Raw genomic sequence first — 15550 nt, 5'->3', positions numbered from 1 at the left:
GAGGTCTACAATCAGTAATGCTGATAACTGTTAGGTGTCAGGATAAAGATTTTTTCCCTTGCGTTTACATTTATGACTTTTCTTCAGCATGGTTAATCTTCTTTTTTTAAGATATAAAACTTCAGTACCTATGTCCTACTGTTTCTTAAGGCTGACTTGAAAATACTGTAGTCCTCCCGTATTGAAACAGAAAATCTTGTGGGCCCACATGCAAAAACACTTCTGTGAGGACTGATCTGATGGATACCTATGGATGTATCTATGTTAACATTTTAGCATGAATCTTCCACCCTTAAAAGCAAATCTCCTGGACATTGGCATTTACAGCACTTGTTCGCATCAGGGAGTAGGTTTGGAACACATAAACTGGTTTCCTTTTGCAGGAAATTAAACCAGAAGATGCATTTCAGGAATGCATTTAATGTACCAGTTCAAACGTCCATGCTGAACTAATGTGAAGTAAGGTCCTGCCCTCCCAAAACATGTGTAGGGCCCTTGTTAGGCCCTCAGCACCAATGGCGTTACTCAGTAGATCTGCTGCTAGTGTTCATTTAGGCATGGGCTTATATCATGTGTTGAATAGGTTATCCCAATAGATCTATGTTTTGTGTCATGGTTGTAGATGGAAAAAATACAGTTTTAGAACAAACACATTTATCTGTTGTTTAGGGATTTTTTTCGGAAGGGTATGGCTGTGATTTTTGTTGTTGTCCTTAACTGAGAGTTAATTTGTTACTTGCACATAATTCACATGTATACTTACTGTTTTCTATTTCCCTTTCCCTATCCTTTATTTTGATTTAAATCTTCAGAACCACTAAAAGCCACTATCAGTCCACGGAAGGTAAAAAGCAGTGTTGGTAGTCAAGTGTCCTTGTCCTGCAGTGTGACGGGAACTGAGGACCAGGAGCTCTCCTGGTATCGTAATGGTGAAATCATCAACCCTGGTAACAATGTCCGGATCACGGGCGTCAATCGGGAGAACCTTATTATGGATGGCATGGCCAAGAGTGATGGCGGAGCTTACCAGTGCTTTGTGCGCAAGGACAAGATGTCTGCTCAAGACTATGTTCAGGTGGTACTGGAAGGTCAGTCACTAGCTGTTTAGCAATTCTGGTCTTCATAATAATATATATGGTCTTTGGTGCTATCACTGTATAATGAGAGATAGTGGACTCTGAAAAACAAAAGGGTTTATTGTGCCCCACTGAGCAAAAACTAACACAATGAAAAAATTAATTTGAAAACAAAAATCCCTCCTGGGCAGTCCTTATAGTCAATTTTACTGTTTTTCTTTTGGTGGGGTGGATTTTATATCAGCTTTTCAGCAAGACATGAGAGAAGAGGTCTCTGTTCAACTCCAAACATCTTCTGGGCATGGCTTTCCTGGTTGGGTGTATTGGCTGAGAGCACAGAAATAATCTTAATTAACTGACACAATGTTCTGCATGATAATCAAGTGACGAAAGTTATCAATTTTTACAGAGTTGGTTCACTAATGAGGCTGTAGTGCAGTTGTGTCATGGGCACTATTTTTAGAGTCTATCTAGAGAAAGAAGAGATTACCGGCCTGGACTGAGTTACCTCGGCAACCATCTCCCGTGACTAAGAAAGCCTAAAGAGCATATTGATAATCTATCATGATGTTGAGAGAGTGCAGGTTATCAGAGAGCAACAGCAGGAAGGATTTCAAAGACACTCGGGTTTTACTGGGAAAATAATGTCTGCTTTCATCTCCAAAAAAAGCCTGTCACTTGAATTAACAAATAAAAAAAAAAATAAAAAAAAGAAGAGGAGGAGGATTGGCAGAGGTACATAGTGTGCACACTCACAGATTTATTGGTCCTGTGTCAGCTTTCAGGATAAAAAGCTTTATTTTTCTGCTGCTATTTTGTTTTCTGGGGGGTGACAGTATCTAATACACAGTAAAGGAAAGGAAAAGAGTCAGATGAAAATAAATAAATAAATTAGAACTCTGTCACATAGCCAATGGGACAGAAATGAAAGAGAGAGGGGGGGAAGAGGAGAAAATTATGAAATCAAATAAAATCAAATGCTCCTCTGGGGATGTTGATGTCTTTCAGCAGCCTGAGAGTGACAGTGCCTTATGTTTTTTACTATGTGGCAAGCAAGGGAATTTTGCAGCCCTGTTTTTAATTCTGTTTTGTGGGGAGTCTTGTACACATTGTGCCAGTTCCCTCAGTTTCCTGCGTGATGTTGCACTGAAATTGCAATGCAAGAATTGTGATTTCTAGGGTAATCACGGTTCAAGCCTCCCAAACATATAAGTAATATGTAAGAGAGTGTACATGAAGGGACAGTACATAATGTGCCAGTCAAATGGTGTATCACAGATCATGAGACTTCTCAGTCCTGTCCTGGCATCCTCTGTCCTGTGCAAAACTGAAAGGAGTTGTTCTTGAAACTCTTCATGTACAAGATGAGTTTTCAAGTGTCTTTGGCCCCTCTCTAGGTAATAAGGCACCTTTTCCTTCTATTTCTTGGAGGCACTAATACTGTAGGAACACTGAAGTTAGCTGACTTGCTGCTTGGCTATTTAAAACCAGACAGTAGCCTGCAACACTGTTGTCTAAACTTTGGACTGGATGGCTTCCTGTGCTCTGCATACTGCTCCTGGTGTGTGGCCTTTTGCTCCCAATTACACTGAAATGCCTTCTTAGATACAGCTTTGAAAGTATGATTTTCAAAGGAGAACAAACATGCATTGCAGGATCCCAGAAAGGACTTCCTAATAGCCGAATGTTGACACTCATAAATGTTACCCGGCTGAACTCTCTGGATAGGTGGTTATTTAATCCTGCCCACTACTTACAATCTCAAAGTTTCTGTCTCCATCCACTCTCTTTGTTCACTTGCTTGGTAGAGGCTGAGTAAATGGTGACACAGATCACAAAAGAAAGCATTTGAATGCTCTCATTTCAGAGGAATATTTATCTGTAGCACAAAATGACCACAGAACGGAATTGGCATCGCTGCTGTTACTGGCAATCTGTATTCAGAGAAGCTTAATTTAATACTTTTCTGAATGGGGTATTGTGGGTCAGGACTAAACTGCATTGGCACAGCTGTGTGAAATTAGCCAGTGCAGGTTGTGCCTGGCTCTTGCCAACAGGATTCATCCTTAGCTTTCCAAGGAGCTGAAGTCTACCAGGAGAAGAAAAATTCCAAATGTGTTGCAGTCTTGCTGTATGTCTTTTGTGATGGACTGTGCATGGCTTTAACGCTTTTCTGCAAGTACCTGGCACTTCATATAGCTGTGCAGAGCCCTGGTCCATCTATTCGAGTGCTTTTCCTTCAGCACAGCCAGTACAAAAAAAATCAACCTGTAGTAAGCAAAGGATCATTTAAGTACTCTGCTACCAAAATTTGTTTCCTTCTCTCCATAGTTACAAGTTACATCCTGAAACATAATTGTTTACAGTGCTTCTAAATAAGATCTTGGTTCATGTGATAGGCCCCACAATAGAGGGAATAAGCTTTACACCCTGTAAGTACTATTCTCCTGTTCTTTTTTCCCCTGGCAGATGGAACTCCCAAAATCATTTCTGCCTTCAGTGAGAAAGTGGTCAGTCCGGGAGAGCCAGTATCCCTTATGTGCAACGTGAAGGGGACTCCTCTGCCTACTATCACTTGGACACTGGATGAAGATCCCATTGTGAAGGATGGCAGTCATCGTATCAGCCAGATTATCACCTCCGAAGGCAATGTGGTCAGTTACCTGAATATCTCTAACACTCAGGTCCGAGATGGTGGAGTTTATCGCTGTACTGCCAACAACTCTGCTGGAGTCGTCCTGTACCAGGCTCGAATAAACGTAAGAGGTGCTTGTCAAATCAGCTCCTCAAAAAAACACACATAACTCATTGTAGTGGAGAAGATTGTTGCATGTGATTAAATGAGTCTTGGAATGCCAAAACCAACTTACTGTTTTTCCTCTCCTTTTCTTCCCCGCTCTCTTTTCCCACCCTGCCTCTCCAGCCCCATCTAGAAAGTGTATGGTATGGTTAAATGTTGGCAGAACCCTATGGCTTGTGTTCTATAATCTTTTTCCTATACTCATCTCTGTTTGTTCCGTTTCTTTACTTTTGTCGTGCTATGCATGGATTTTTTTTTTTCTTCTTTTCTTTTACTTGTCCAACATTCATTGTATTTACTTGTGTATACAGTACTTTAGCTTGCATTTCTAGCCCTACATGGCATAATACCCATCCTCATGGTATTATACTTCATATACGTCAAAAGAAAAGCTAACTTTGTCAGTGTTCTCATGTGTAACAGGATTCCAGCTTTGTATCAGTTTTAGTATTTCACATTAATTAAATCATCCTCAGCCTTTTAATTTGTAATGCAGCAAAGATTATATCAAGGAAGTGCTGGATAATGCAGACATATACCCCCACATAATTAGTATGTATGCTGCAGGGTGAGGAAAAAGTAGAGCATATAAAGATTAGGGAAACTGCTTAAGTAGCTCTTGAAAGGAAAAACTGTCAAATGCTAAGAAGTGTTCTGCAAGCCACATCTGTAAATGTTGTTAACGTTTGTATATTCAGAAAAATTATATGCATGTTTCCTCAAGCACATGTGCCTTTAAATTGTTTTCAAGAGTTTCTTTTTACCTTTCTAGGGCCAGCAAGCATTCGACCGATGAAGAACATCACAGCAATAGCTGGGCGGGACACCTACATCCACTGCCGTGTGATCGGCTACCCGTATTACTCCATCAAGTGGTACAAGAATTCTAACCTGCTACCATTTAACCATCGCCAAGTGGCGTTTGAGAACAACGGGACACTGAAGCTTTCAGATGTGCAGAAGGAAGTAGATGAGGGTGAATACACGTGCAATGTCCTTGTTCAGCCCCAGCTGTCCACCAGCCAGAGTGTGCACGTGACAGTAAAAGGTGAGGTTAACTCGGAAAACTAGAGCCAAGCTAATGGCTGTGTTGTTTATAGAAAGGCAGAATTGCACACATGGGATTGTCCTGACAGTTAGATAATGAGCACTTAAGAAGGTTAATCCAGATTTGTGTTTATTTTTAATGATGACATAGATGCTAATCAGTCACTGTGTCTTGTTCTCTCTTTTTTACCCTCCTTCATTCAACTAGCAAAGTACTGCTTTCTAAGTGGAAGCCTTGCAGAAGCAAGCTTTCTGTGAGCAGTTTTCACTACAACTAATTCAGTAGATTGTTTGTCACCTAAGTTTCACTGGTGAATGTTTCTGTGCTGGATGACAAAGTTCACATTTTCATTAGCCAGTGACTTTCCAGCTTTTAAAGAATACGATAAGAATTTTAATGTATGTGTTTTTCTGCCAATAAGCAGAGACAGGAGCTAAAAGCTTTAACCTTGCTTTCCTCTTATTAAGTGTGCTTTTCTGAGTGTCCTCATGCCTAGAAAGGTAGCATTGTAAATAAATGTGACTTGAAATTCTAATAGAATGCCTAAAATCTATTCTAATAGTCCTGAACAAGGATGTTAGGATGGCCCTGAGAGACTTTAGCAATAGAAGAGAATAGGAATTTTTTAGTATTGTGTTCTGACTGTTCTGATATTGGCAATGTTCAGACCTATTCACAAGGACACAAAAGACAGAAAACCTGATTGCAGTAGCATCTAGGTCTGAGTGATGGGGCCACTAAACAGTGCACTTCATATGAACTTGTAGGAAGAATTGAGGTATAATTTTACTGTTCCTGAAGTTCTTAAAAAACCTTTCCTCGGCACTTTTTCAGGGGAGAGAAGAGGCAGGAAGGTTGATTCCTATATCTGTTTTCAGATAAGATGCAGAGAACGGTACAGTAAAATGACTTTGTTACAGACATCTGATCTTGTAACTTCTTTCTGTTCTGTTTGTTTAGTCCTTCATTTTTTTCAGTCTGGAGTGATGTAATTGCTAATTATTTCAGGAAGTTAGGGGATTAGCTTTAAGCCAGTAGCAATTTGAACTCTGAAAGGCATGTCATCTCACACACCTGAGACTGTCAGGGGCACTGGTTACATGCTGTGGCATAAAAAGCTAATGTCACCATTACTTTTGATTTATGTGGTACCTTGCTTGACATTACAATATCACAGATCTGTTGATACAGTTTAGGAACTGAATGCCAAATTAGTAGCTGTGGTGCTGCTGCACTGACCATTCACCATGGTAAATCTGATAAGGAATGTTTCCAGTTAAAGAATACCATTCTTCAAATGACTATCAAAATCAATGTAGACAGACAAAAAAACCCCAAAACCAAACAAAACCCACAAAACCCCAAACCAACAAAAAACCACAAACAAAAAAACCACAACAAAAATCAAAACCAAAACAAACAAAACCCAGCAGTTTTTTTGTAGCCGGACCAACCCCCCCCCCCAAAAAAAAAAAAAATCCCAGAGAATTTACAGCTCCAGTATTTATATCAAAACATTACTAATCACTGAGAATGCTGGCTGGTACCTCAGGTGCAGTGCTATTTTTCCTTCTATTAGTTTGCAATTTCAAACTTGAAAATTCCTCTCCCAGAAAGTAGATTGCCAATTCTGCCAATTTTGATTGAACTGTAGGTTTTGTCAATGATTTGACTTCCTTGAAAGTCTTCTCCTCTACTTCTGGATATTCAGCTGCCAGGGCTGTTGGCTGGTCAGAAACCTCAAACAGTGACTGAATATCCTCTGAATAACTTGCATAAACATGTGGCACATTTGAAGAGTGCTGGTGGGCTGAGCTACTGCTGCACCTGTGATACAACCACATCCTGCATATGCTCCTTAAGGCAGACATGTCAGAGCAGTGCAAGTTGCAGCGTGAAAAAAAAACTCATGGCACACGCAAAGCAAACGTGTCAGCATGGCTCATAACTATTGATCTGGAATTGTCAAAGTTGGCTACAAAGTGCCCTATCTATTTTATCATGCATTGACAGGGCACTGTTATTTAGAGAAGGGTTAATAACCTGTCCTTATATGCTAAGCCCAAAATGTCAAAGGTGAGCTTTGTATGTCAGACCTGAACAATTCTCAAGGTTCTGCTGTTGTACCTGGAGGTCAGCATTGCCACAGAGGGTTTTTTAGATGGCTGTGTATTGTTTTCTTCCATAACTATGTAGTGATTTCATCTAACATGTTAGTGGAGAGTCGAAAGTGGCCTGTTGTTTAAAATACTATTAATGTTTGTGTTGCCTTTTCATTTTATAGATTCCAAAGTTGATACAATGAGATTTCAGGCACTTACTTTTGATTCCAAGAAATACAAAATATGGCCCAGCTTGCATATCGGAGCTTAAATGTACTCTGAAATATGGCATTATAAAGGGAGTTAATATCAGTACCCAAATATCCTTATTTATAGTTCAGCTTCTCATACCACCAGTATACTTATTTCTTCTCCAGAGAAACAGAGGGAGAATTACTGCCCATCTTCAGCATCATGGGTCCTTTGGTTTATTCTCATTTCTGCTACAAGCATCCTGCGTGACCTCAAACCAGTCATCTGAAGGGTAATTTAGAATAGATGACACTTAATGAGCTGTTACTTGGTATTTTGTTTCCTCTATGTTCTGTTCTGAAGACATAATTATGAATTTCCTCATGAGTTTTTCTGAGATTATAATCTCTGTGGTATCGAACTGCTTCCGAAACAAAGCATTCATTTTCAAAACCCACCTGGGTGATCAGGAGTGCTTTGGCAGATGGCAACTGAGGCACAGACTGAACTTAGAAGTATCCACAAATTTTTGTCTGTTCAATTTCAGAAGCCTACAGCTTGATTTTTCCAGTTTACCTGCTGTTATATGATATTTATATGTTCAAAGCTCTGCTCCCATTGAAATGAAGTTGCTTTTGCAAGTTCTTTTTCCTTCTTCAGATCAGTCACATCATCTAGCTTAGCAGCCCCCTGGGAAAGACAGATTTAAGTAACTTAATTAGCATTATCTAAGAGATCTGTGGCAAAGGTGAATTCAGAGTTTGGCTCTACAGGGCAACATTTATCTTCATTATGAATACCAATGGCCTTTCTTGTCTGCATTCCTTTGCCACGTTTACTGCCCACTTTCCAAACTCCCCAGTACATGAAGCATCCTCATTCTTGATATCTTGAATAAGGACTTGCTAAAAGCAGCATCTAAATAAAGATACTCAAAATCATGAGCATGTAATCAAACACAAGAGGGCTGCCCATTCTGCAGAGTATTTTGAGATTTACAAACATCCCAATAAAAGCAAAATCTTGAGAATGTTCTTCAGAAATAACTGTAAGATCTCAGATAGGAGAACAGAAAGTTTCTTGACAATAACTTCACAATTAAATCCTGGCTGCCAGAGATCTCAAGAGTGGGGCTTATAGAGCCTTGCTGTGTAGCTTCCCACCTGACAGGCTGTCAGGAAGCCAGAAGCTTGGGAACTGAACACTTATGTGCTATTAGACCTTGGGCCAGCTACTTCTTTGCATTGCTGATCAGAAGAATCAGTTAGACACCACATGAAATCAGATGTCCCATTTTTTTAGGAATAACTGGTGCCCTTGTCTGCATAGCCACCTATGCCAGAGGTCTGCAGGCTACAAATAACTCTGTCCCACAGAGACGTGGCATGCCAGCCCCCACCATCCCTTGCCCGTCCCTTGTCTCTGTCCCAAAATCTGGTTCTCGGAAGCTAGCAGTCCCATAAGCTGGCTGCTAGGAGCTGAGTGGATAAGCTCAGAGGAAAATACTCACAGCTCTGCTTGGCAGACATAGCTGTCTTGGAACTGACCGAGTCTTAACAGAGCTTTTTGGAAATCAAGCCATCTTGGCATTATTGTTTTTCATTTAGACAAACAAATTGGCCAGTTCTGAGTTCTGACAAAAAGCCATGAAAACTACCCACCCTTTAATGTATACGTATCGGGGGAGAGACTCCAACTCTACTTACGTACTTAATTTATGGTGTTTTATACCTATTGACTACTTGCCTTTACAACTGTAATAATACCCTTTCAATATGTTTTGCTTTGGCCTGTGTTGAATGCAATTTTCTTTTTAGCTTTTTTGTGAAGTAAACTGAAGCCCGTTTCCTCCCCCTCCTCCAAAATGGAAACAGCAGTTACTGACATTGTGAAAAGGAATCACTGAGGTTAGCCTTGCTAAGGATACTGCATAGGTCCTTGCCATGCTCGGAATTATTCTTAGCTGCACTAGTTTCTTACTCTGCATTTGCTCCAGTTCTACTGGTTTGCCAGTGGGGCTCATATATATCTGCAGATGGCAGAGGACTATTGAAGTCAGACATCCTAAGGAGAAGACTGTTCTGTAGATGCAGGGGTTTGTGTTCATTCCTCCCAAGTATGACCTGTCCTCCTCAGTCTTCTCCAGTGCATCTTTGCCCAAGTCCTGGCTGTTCTGCTCTGGGTTCCAAAACCAGTCTGTCCTCCACATCTTTCCCATCTCAGTCCTCATATCCTCAGCACCTTGTTCTCATGACTCAAAACTAGTCTTCCCCTTCAGAGCTCCCACGCTTCCTCCCAGCCTCTGGCTACATTCCTCTTTTTCTGCCAGTCTTCACTTCCTCCGTCTCCACTGAGTTTCACTCGGTCTGTCCTTCACGTGGGTCTTTATTCACTGTCAGTGCTGTACCTCACCTCTTTGCTTCCTTGTCCCAGTTTCGTATCCCCATCCAGTTTCCCAACTCCATTTTACCAACTCACATCACCTCTGAAATCCCACCAGAAGCCTGCTCCCAGCTTCTGACTTTCCCCCACTGCCCCTAAATACAGTTCTGTAATTCCCCTTTGTTGTCCTGGATGCTGCTTTGAGCTTCTGCTCCACTGCTTGCTGCTGCTATCTTGCTGCAATACAGGCTGGTTTGCCACTCTCACCCCTTGGCCCCCACATTCTCTTCCTTTCTCTCTGGATTGAAGTAATGTTTTTTTTTTTTCATGCATCCTGGGCCCAGCACAGGCAGCTGTACAAGCACTAGGAAAACAGATCTGTCTGCTTTGATTTCTGACGTGCCACCAGACTGCACCTGCCCCACATGGCTAGAACTGATTCAGCCACTGAAGGCAGTACTAGGGTGTGTTCAGTGCTGCTCGAACCCTGGGGGCTCATAGCTGTTAGTCACTGGAAAATGTTTTCTCAGGAAGTGATAACTGTGTGGGTTTTGTCTATATATTGACTGGGTTTTGCTCAGGCTGCAAAATTTCAGCACCCTCATGATGACTTTTCACAGGGACAGCAAGAATATCTGATGCTAGGGCCATTGCCTGCCAAACTTGAAATCCATGCTGCTAACCATGGGACTTCTCAGATTCTCACAATGCCTTTTTTTTTTGTTGTGGTTTTTGGTTTTGTTTTTTTATGGTAGGATCAATATATACTGCATCCCTATTTTTCCACACTTCCACCTTACTCTTGGAAATGGCTGAATAGTTGTAGCTGAAACTTTCCAGCTGAAATAACTCAGCCTGAGGTAGGCACCTGGCCTGGAAAAAGCCTATCAAACAAAAAGTCAAACTACAAGCAAACAAAAACAGTCTTATAATGAGAAGTGTTGGCAAACAGAGAAAGAGGTTATATTACCCACCCCATCTGTACATTTCAGATTTCCATTGAAAAACAACCCTTCAAGTGGCAAGATGGTAAAATAATAATAGCAGCATCTCTTCCCCAGCATTTTAGTATATCTCAAAGCATTTTAAAAACAGGAGTGAGTCATTACCTCCATTTTTTTATTATGTAATTTGTAGTAATAGTTTTCTCAGCTACAGTAAAAGCCATCAGTAGTAAGTGATGATCTTCTTTTCATCAGTCTCATGGGACACACTTCTCATGCAAAGAGCCAGCTGCTATTCACACTTCTCCAACAGAAATTAATTGAAAAAGAAGCCCCTAAGTGGAAAGGGTGCAGCATCATTAAAATAAAAACTGTGGTGTTCAAAAGGACTGTTTCTGATCTTGAAGAGCTTATATATCTCATTGATTTAGAAGGCTTCTCACAGCCTTATGCCAAAGTGATAGCACTTCATCGGTTGTGAACTGCGTAAAAGAATTGTATTAGCCTGTTTCTTTTCAGAATACAAGCAAACCAAACAGGGGCTACTTCTAAATAAGTTCATGTTGCAACTATTTGAATAGATTCTCCTCATCTTTCCTGAAAAGTATCTACCTTCTTCTAATATATAAAATGTTATTGTTAGATTTGCATTGCAGATCAGTTCAGGGAGGGCTGGTTTAGATAGCGAAAAATATGTAGGCACGAAAGGGAAAAAACATCAGTGGAAATCTTTCAAGGGTTCTTGGGACCATGGTGCACTCTGTCATCAAACGATCAGCTAATCTGTTTATCTTTCTGCAGCATAGATCATGGCAACTGTGAATTCAGTTTCATGCACATATCTAAAGCGTGACTTTTATCTGTCCTACTGACTGAACCATGACAATAATTTGAGTCAGAAAAAACTTCTGGCCTTGATGTCCTTCAGATACTTCTTTCATTATATCACTTTCTGCCTTTCTTTCACTCTCACATGCCACATCTTTTTGGATCCCTCCAAACTTGTTGCAACTTCTTCAGAAAGAAATATTCTGATCTCTTAAGGTGACTGAAGTTGTCCTATGCAGGAATCACACAATGGCCCTGTGATGAGAATGGATGAGAATGTCCAGTTGTGCAAAAGGTCATGCAGAAGATCCTGCAAAAATCCACGTAACCATCATTCTCAGGTCACATAATGGGCATAGGGACCCGTTGTGGGGAGCAAGCAGTGGCAGCAGTATGATTTGAGGGAACATGCATTTTGATAATGGTATCTCCCATGTGACAACCCAAACATCTAACCTGTAGAACTACCTGAATAAAAGACTAAACCAGTCTTGTATTCAGTACCTGAAACTTGACAGGTTGGTGTAAATGTTTTGCCATTCAAGTCATGGGAATGATTTTCAGAGAAAGAGATCATTCTGTTAAAGTCCTCCCTCATCTACATCTAGAACTTTTGGCTGTAGTAATTTAGTTGGTTTCAACTTTTTATAGTGTGACCTGAGGACAAAGATCACTTTAGATCATGCAGGTGCTAAACAAGGGCAAAAGCTCTGGACCAGGTTCCAAAAGCATAGTAAAAATGACTGTTAAGTGCTTCTGGACACATAGCCACAAGTGAGGCTTTTTATCGGGTAGCACTTTAACAATGAAGGTAACTGCTTGTTGTATTAATATACTCTTGGAGCTGCTACCTTATCTTCAAATCACGTAGGTTTTCTCTTTTAAAAAATAAATAGGAAATGCACCACCTTGGGCAGGGAACTGAGCTTCCCACCATCCTAGGTTTGCAGGGTGCTTCCTATGATAAGGGCATGCACTTTTCCCCTCACAATGAAGGCTGAAAGGAGGTGGTTCAATAGATGGATGAGACTTGACATAAAAGCACTCTTGGTTTCTACACAGCATTTTACATCCTTTTATTTTGGAGGAGCTCCCAAAACAGCACCAGGGAGCCTGTGAGCTACCGGTGTTGCATTGCAGGGAAGGGGACTAAGATGAAGGGTGAAGTCTCTTGTAAGTTCCCCTGGGAAACACACACCACAGCATTTGCTCTGCCACGCTCAGTGACAATTCTTCATAAAATATCACAGCTTGTTGTGATAAGATTTTGAAGATGTTTGGATGGAGAGTTGATTTTGGTAACTAATAAACCTACAAATAGAGGGAAATGCTATACAACAGCAGGGGCATTACAGGGATTAGTTTGGTTCTTTTTTTTTTTTTCCTTTTTTCTTTTCTTTTTTTCCCCCAATGCATACACTTAGAAAGGCCTGAAGAATATAACGGCTTTCCTTCTTTTCAAGACAGGACACATTAGCACACAATGAGGGAGCAGGGCATCAGGCTTAGCTCAAGAAATGCCATTAGCATAGTTCAGTGAATGACATGCCCTGCTGATAAGGCTCAGTACATACAAGAAAGGAGCAGAAAAATCCAGTGCTTCAGGACTGTGTGCAATTGCTCAGTCCATCACCCAGATGGGATGAGGTTGTTTAGAAGAAACAATCAATGGCTGAGAAAACTTACAAATGACTAGACTGTGGCCATGGTTTGTGCAAAGAGAAAACAGTTTTGGCTTTTCCATTCCCAGTGCATGAAATCTAGAGTGTCATGGCTGCCTTAAGAGGCTACATAGTTTGGTGTCTATTACTTTGCATCAGCCAATAGACCTGTATTGTGAATATTCATTGCTGAAAGTATTTTATATTATGGTTACAGCTCCTGCAACAGTGGTGGTGTGAAAAAATCCATTAGGAAACTGTTTATAACAATAAAGCAGAGGACAACTTTCATTTTACTCTACAGAGCCACAGGAGAGGAACACCATGTTCAGAAGGCTGCTGCAGGAGACAGGCTATCTGCAGGACACTCAGGATACTCTGTTTTAGTGAATCATCTCAACAGTTTATTCCAGAGTAACTCCCATGGAACAGAGGGCAAGAAATTAAGCATGTTCCTCTGCTAATGGAAAGCAGTGTGGAAGCCCTTTGTCCTCCTTTACAGTAAGCTCCCAGAGGTACAGAAGACATTGCTAGGGCACAAAAATATAATTTAAATCTTCCTGCATTAGCACTAATGAGGCTGGCCCATGCTCCTCTTCTTAAACAGACACTTAATTCAAGCGCTCATCAATAAAGCATTCCCAAGACATTGCACTTCATTGCATGAAGCAGAGTTTTTCACTCTTTTGCCTGTTGTAGGTAGAGGAGGAAACATCCCCTCTATGTACACAAGCACACATACACATACAGTGCTCTGTATAGTTAACATGTAATATCTTATATATAAAATATCATAATTTAACAAGAAAATCAAATACTCTGAAGTATGGTTAAAGCTACTTATAGGGAAGGAAAATACTTCAACATGCCTTGAAGTATGTTAAACACATTTTAGATACATCTGTCCTACTGTAACTTTTCTCTCTCAGAGCTAAAGTAGTATACATCCCTCTCACATTTTTAGTGCTGTTCGGCAATGACGCAGCTTTAGTTTACAAAAAAATCGGCGCACATGCTGATTAATCAAGCTTGATATTTTCTTCTGTCAAGGATATATGTCAACTTATTCCTGCAAAGATATATATATACAGAGAGAGATATAGATCTATGCAGACATATATATATACAGACACATGTATGGCAACTTTTGTATTTCAGAAATTATTTGCCTGACTTCAGACATATTTTATTCTATGTTTTTAGTAAGTGATTTTTTGTGATTGTTTCTGTCTTTGAACTAGCAGGAAAAAATTTATCTGCTATGTTAGGTCATCAGGAACTGCCTTTATCAGCCCAAACTGATAAATACTGTAGCTGAAAAGCATTATTCAGTACTTCAAAGTTATCACTAGACTATTTGCTTTTTTTAAGTACAGATTTTAAATTACACACTGTTTTTAAAAATAAGCTCCTTGTCAGGATTGCAAGCTGCTGCATGCTGAATATATATTATATTTCATGAAGCAGAAATAAATGTTGGTTTCCTCTGTATCTTAAAAACCTGGGTAGAGGGAAAATGCACTGTCTATAAATATTTTAGCCCATTTCTGAAATTCTCTGCAGGCTGCTACTTTAAATTTTAGAATTGGTAAATGCAGCCCTGCAAATCATTATTTTCTGAAAAATACTTCAGTGTGACCTAATGATCTTGCTCCCTGTTTTCTTCATCATGGAGATGGAGAGTGAAGATGCACATAATCCTTGAGCAGTATGTTGTCTGCCTTTTGATATCATTTTGTCCATGAAAGATTGGTTCAGATTTGTTACACGCTCACCAGAAAATACAGAAGCAATTTGCCACCCTGTTATGAATTTTAGCCTATCTTTCCGTAATGATGCCTGAGACTATGAGAAGGGTTTGGGCAGAAATGTGCTAGCTACCACAGTAAGGGGAGCACTTGGCATTTAGCAGATATTTGCATTCATCAAGGTGAAAGGATATGTCAGAACCTTTTGACAGTCTCATTCTAAAAGTTTCTTATCCCCACTTATATTGTAAACTGCTTGTCAATAAATGCTAAGAGAAATTTGGCCTTTTTCTGCCAAAGTACAAAGAATCTGAAATCTCTCATGTGAATGCATTAGCTGCGCTAAGGCAATTAGAAGACGCAGGCAGACATTTTGCCTTGCTTTGTGACACTAGATCCACAAGTGAAAAAGCAGTTAATTTTCAGCACTCTAAATTCCAATAAACACAGTCATTTATACTAAGTTTCTTTTTTCTGTATGCTTGATTGACCAGTTTTTCAAAACACAACAGGTTTTAGCAATTTGAGAGATGGCAGTCGGGAAAAGGCATTACAGTGTGAGAGAAAAATAGATTGCAGTGGCACTTCTTACAACTGGAGACAGTGAGCTGCTCTTGGAAGACGTCAGGCAAAGCCTGAAAGGATGAGCTGTGGTACCCTGCACCTGATGTTACCTCTCTGTGGCACCTATGCATGATCATAACTTCTCATCAAATGGCATCACTGCTATGCCAGAAACGGTGGAGTTAATATATGATTTGCACCAACC

At 40.3% G+C, this 15550-nt stretch overlaps 1 protein-coding gene across 2 annotated transcripts in view; it reads left to right on the top strand.

Moving 5' to 3' along the window:
* Positions 1 to 15550, top strand: part of DSCAM (DS cell adhesion molecule) — a 470381-nt gene that overhangs the window by 293280 nt on the left and 161551 nt on the right. For both annotated transcript variants that reach the window (XM_056328736.1, XM_056328738.1), the window contains exons 6-8: positions 813 to 1088; positions 3546 to 3842; positions 4649 to 4924. In XM_056328736.1, the coding sequence (XP_056184711.1) occupies positions 813 to 1088; positions 3546 to 3842; positions 4649 to 4924 (849 nt within the window). The remainder of the gene's footprint in view (positions 1 to 812; positions 1089 to 3545; positions 3843 to 4648; positions 4925 to 15550) is intronic.

This window comes from Falco biarmicus, chromosome 2 (assembly GCF_023638135.1).
Source record: "Falco biarmicus isolate bFalBia1 chromosome 2, bFalBia1.pri, whole genome shotgun sequence".
Taxonomy (NCBI): domain Eukaryota; kingdom Metazoa; phylum Chordata; class Aves; order Falconiformes; family Falconidae; genus Falco; species Falco biarmicus.
This window is presented reverse-complemented; position numbering and strand designations above follow the sequence as displayed.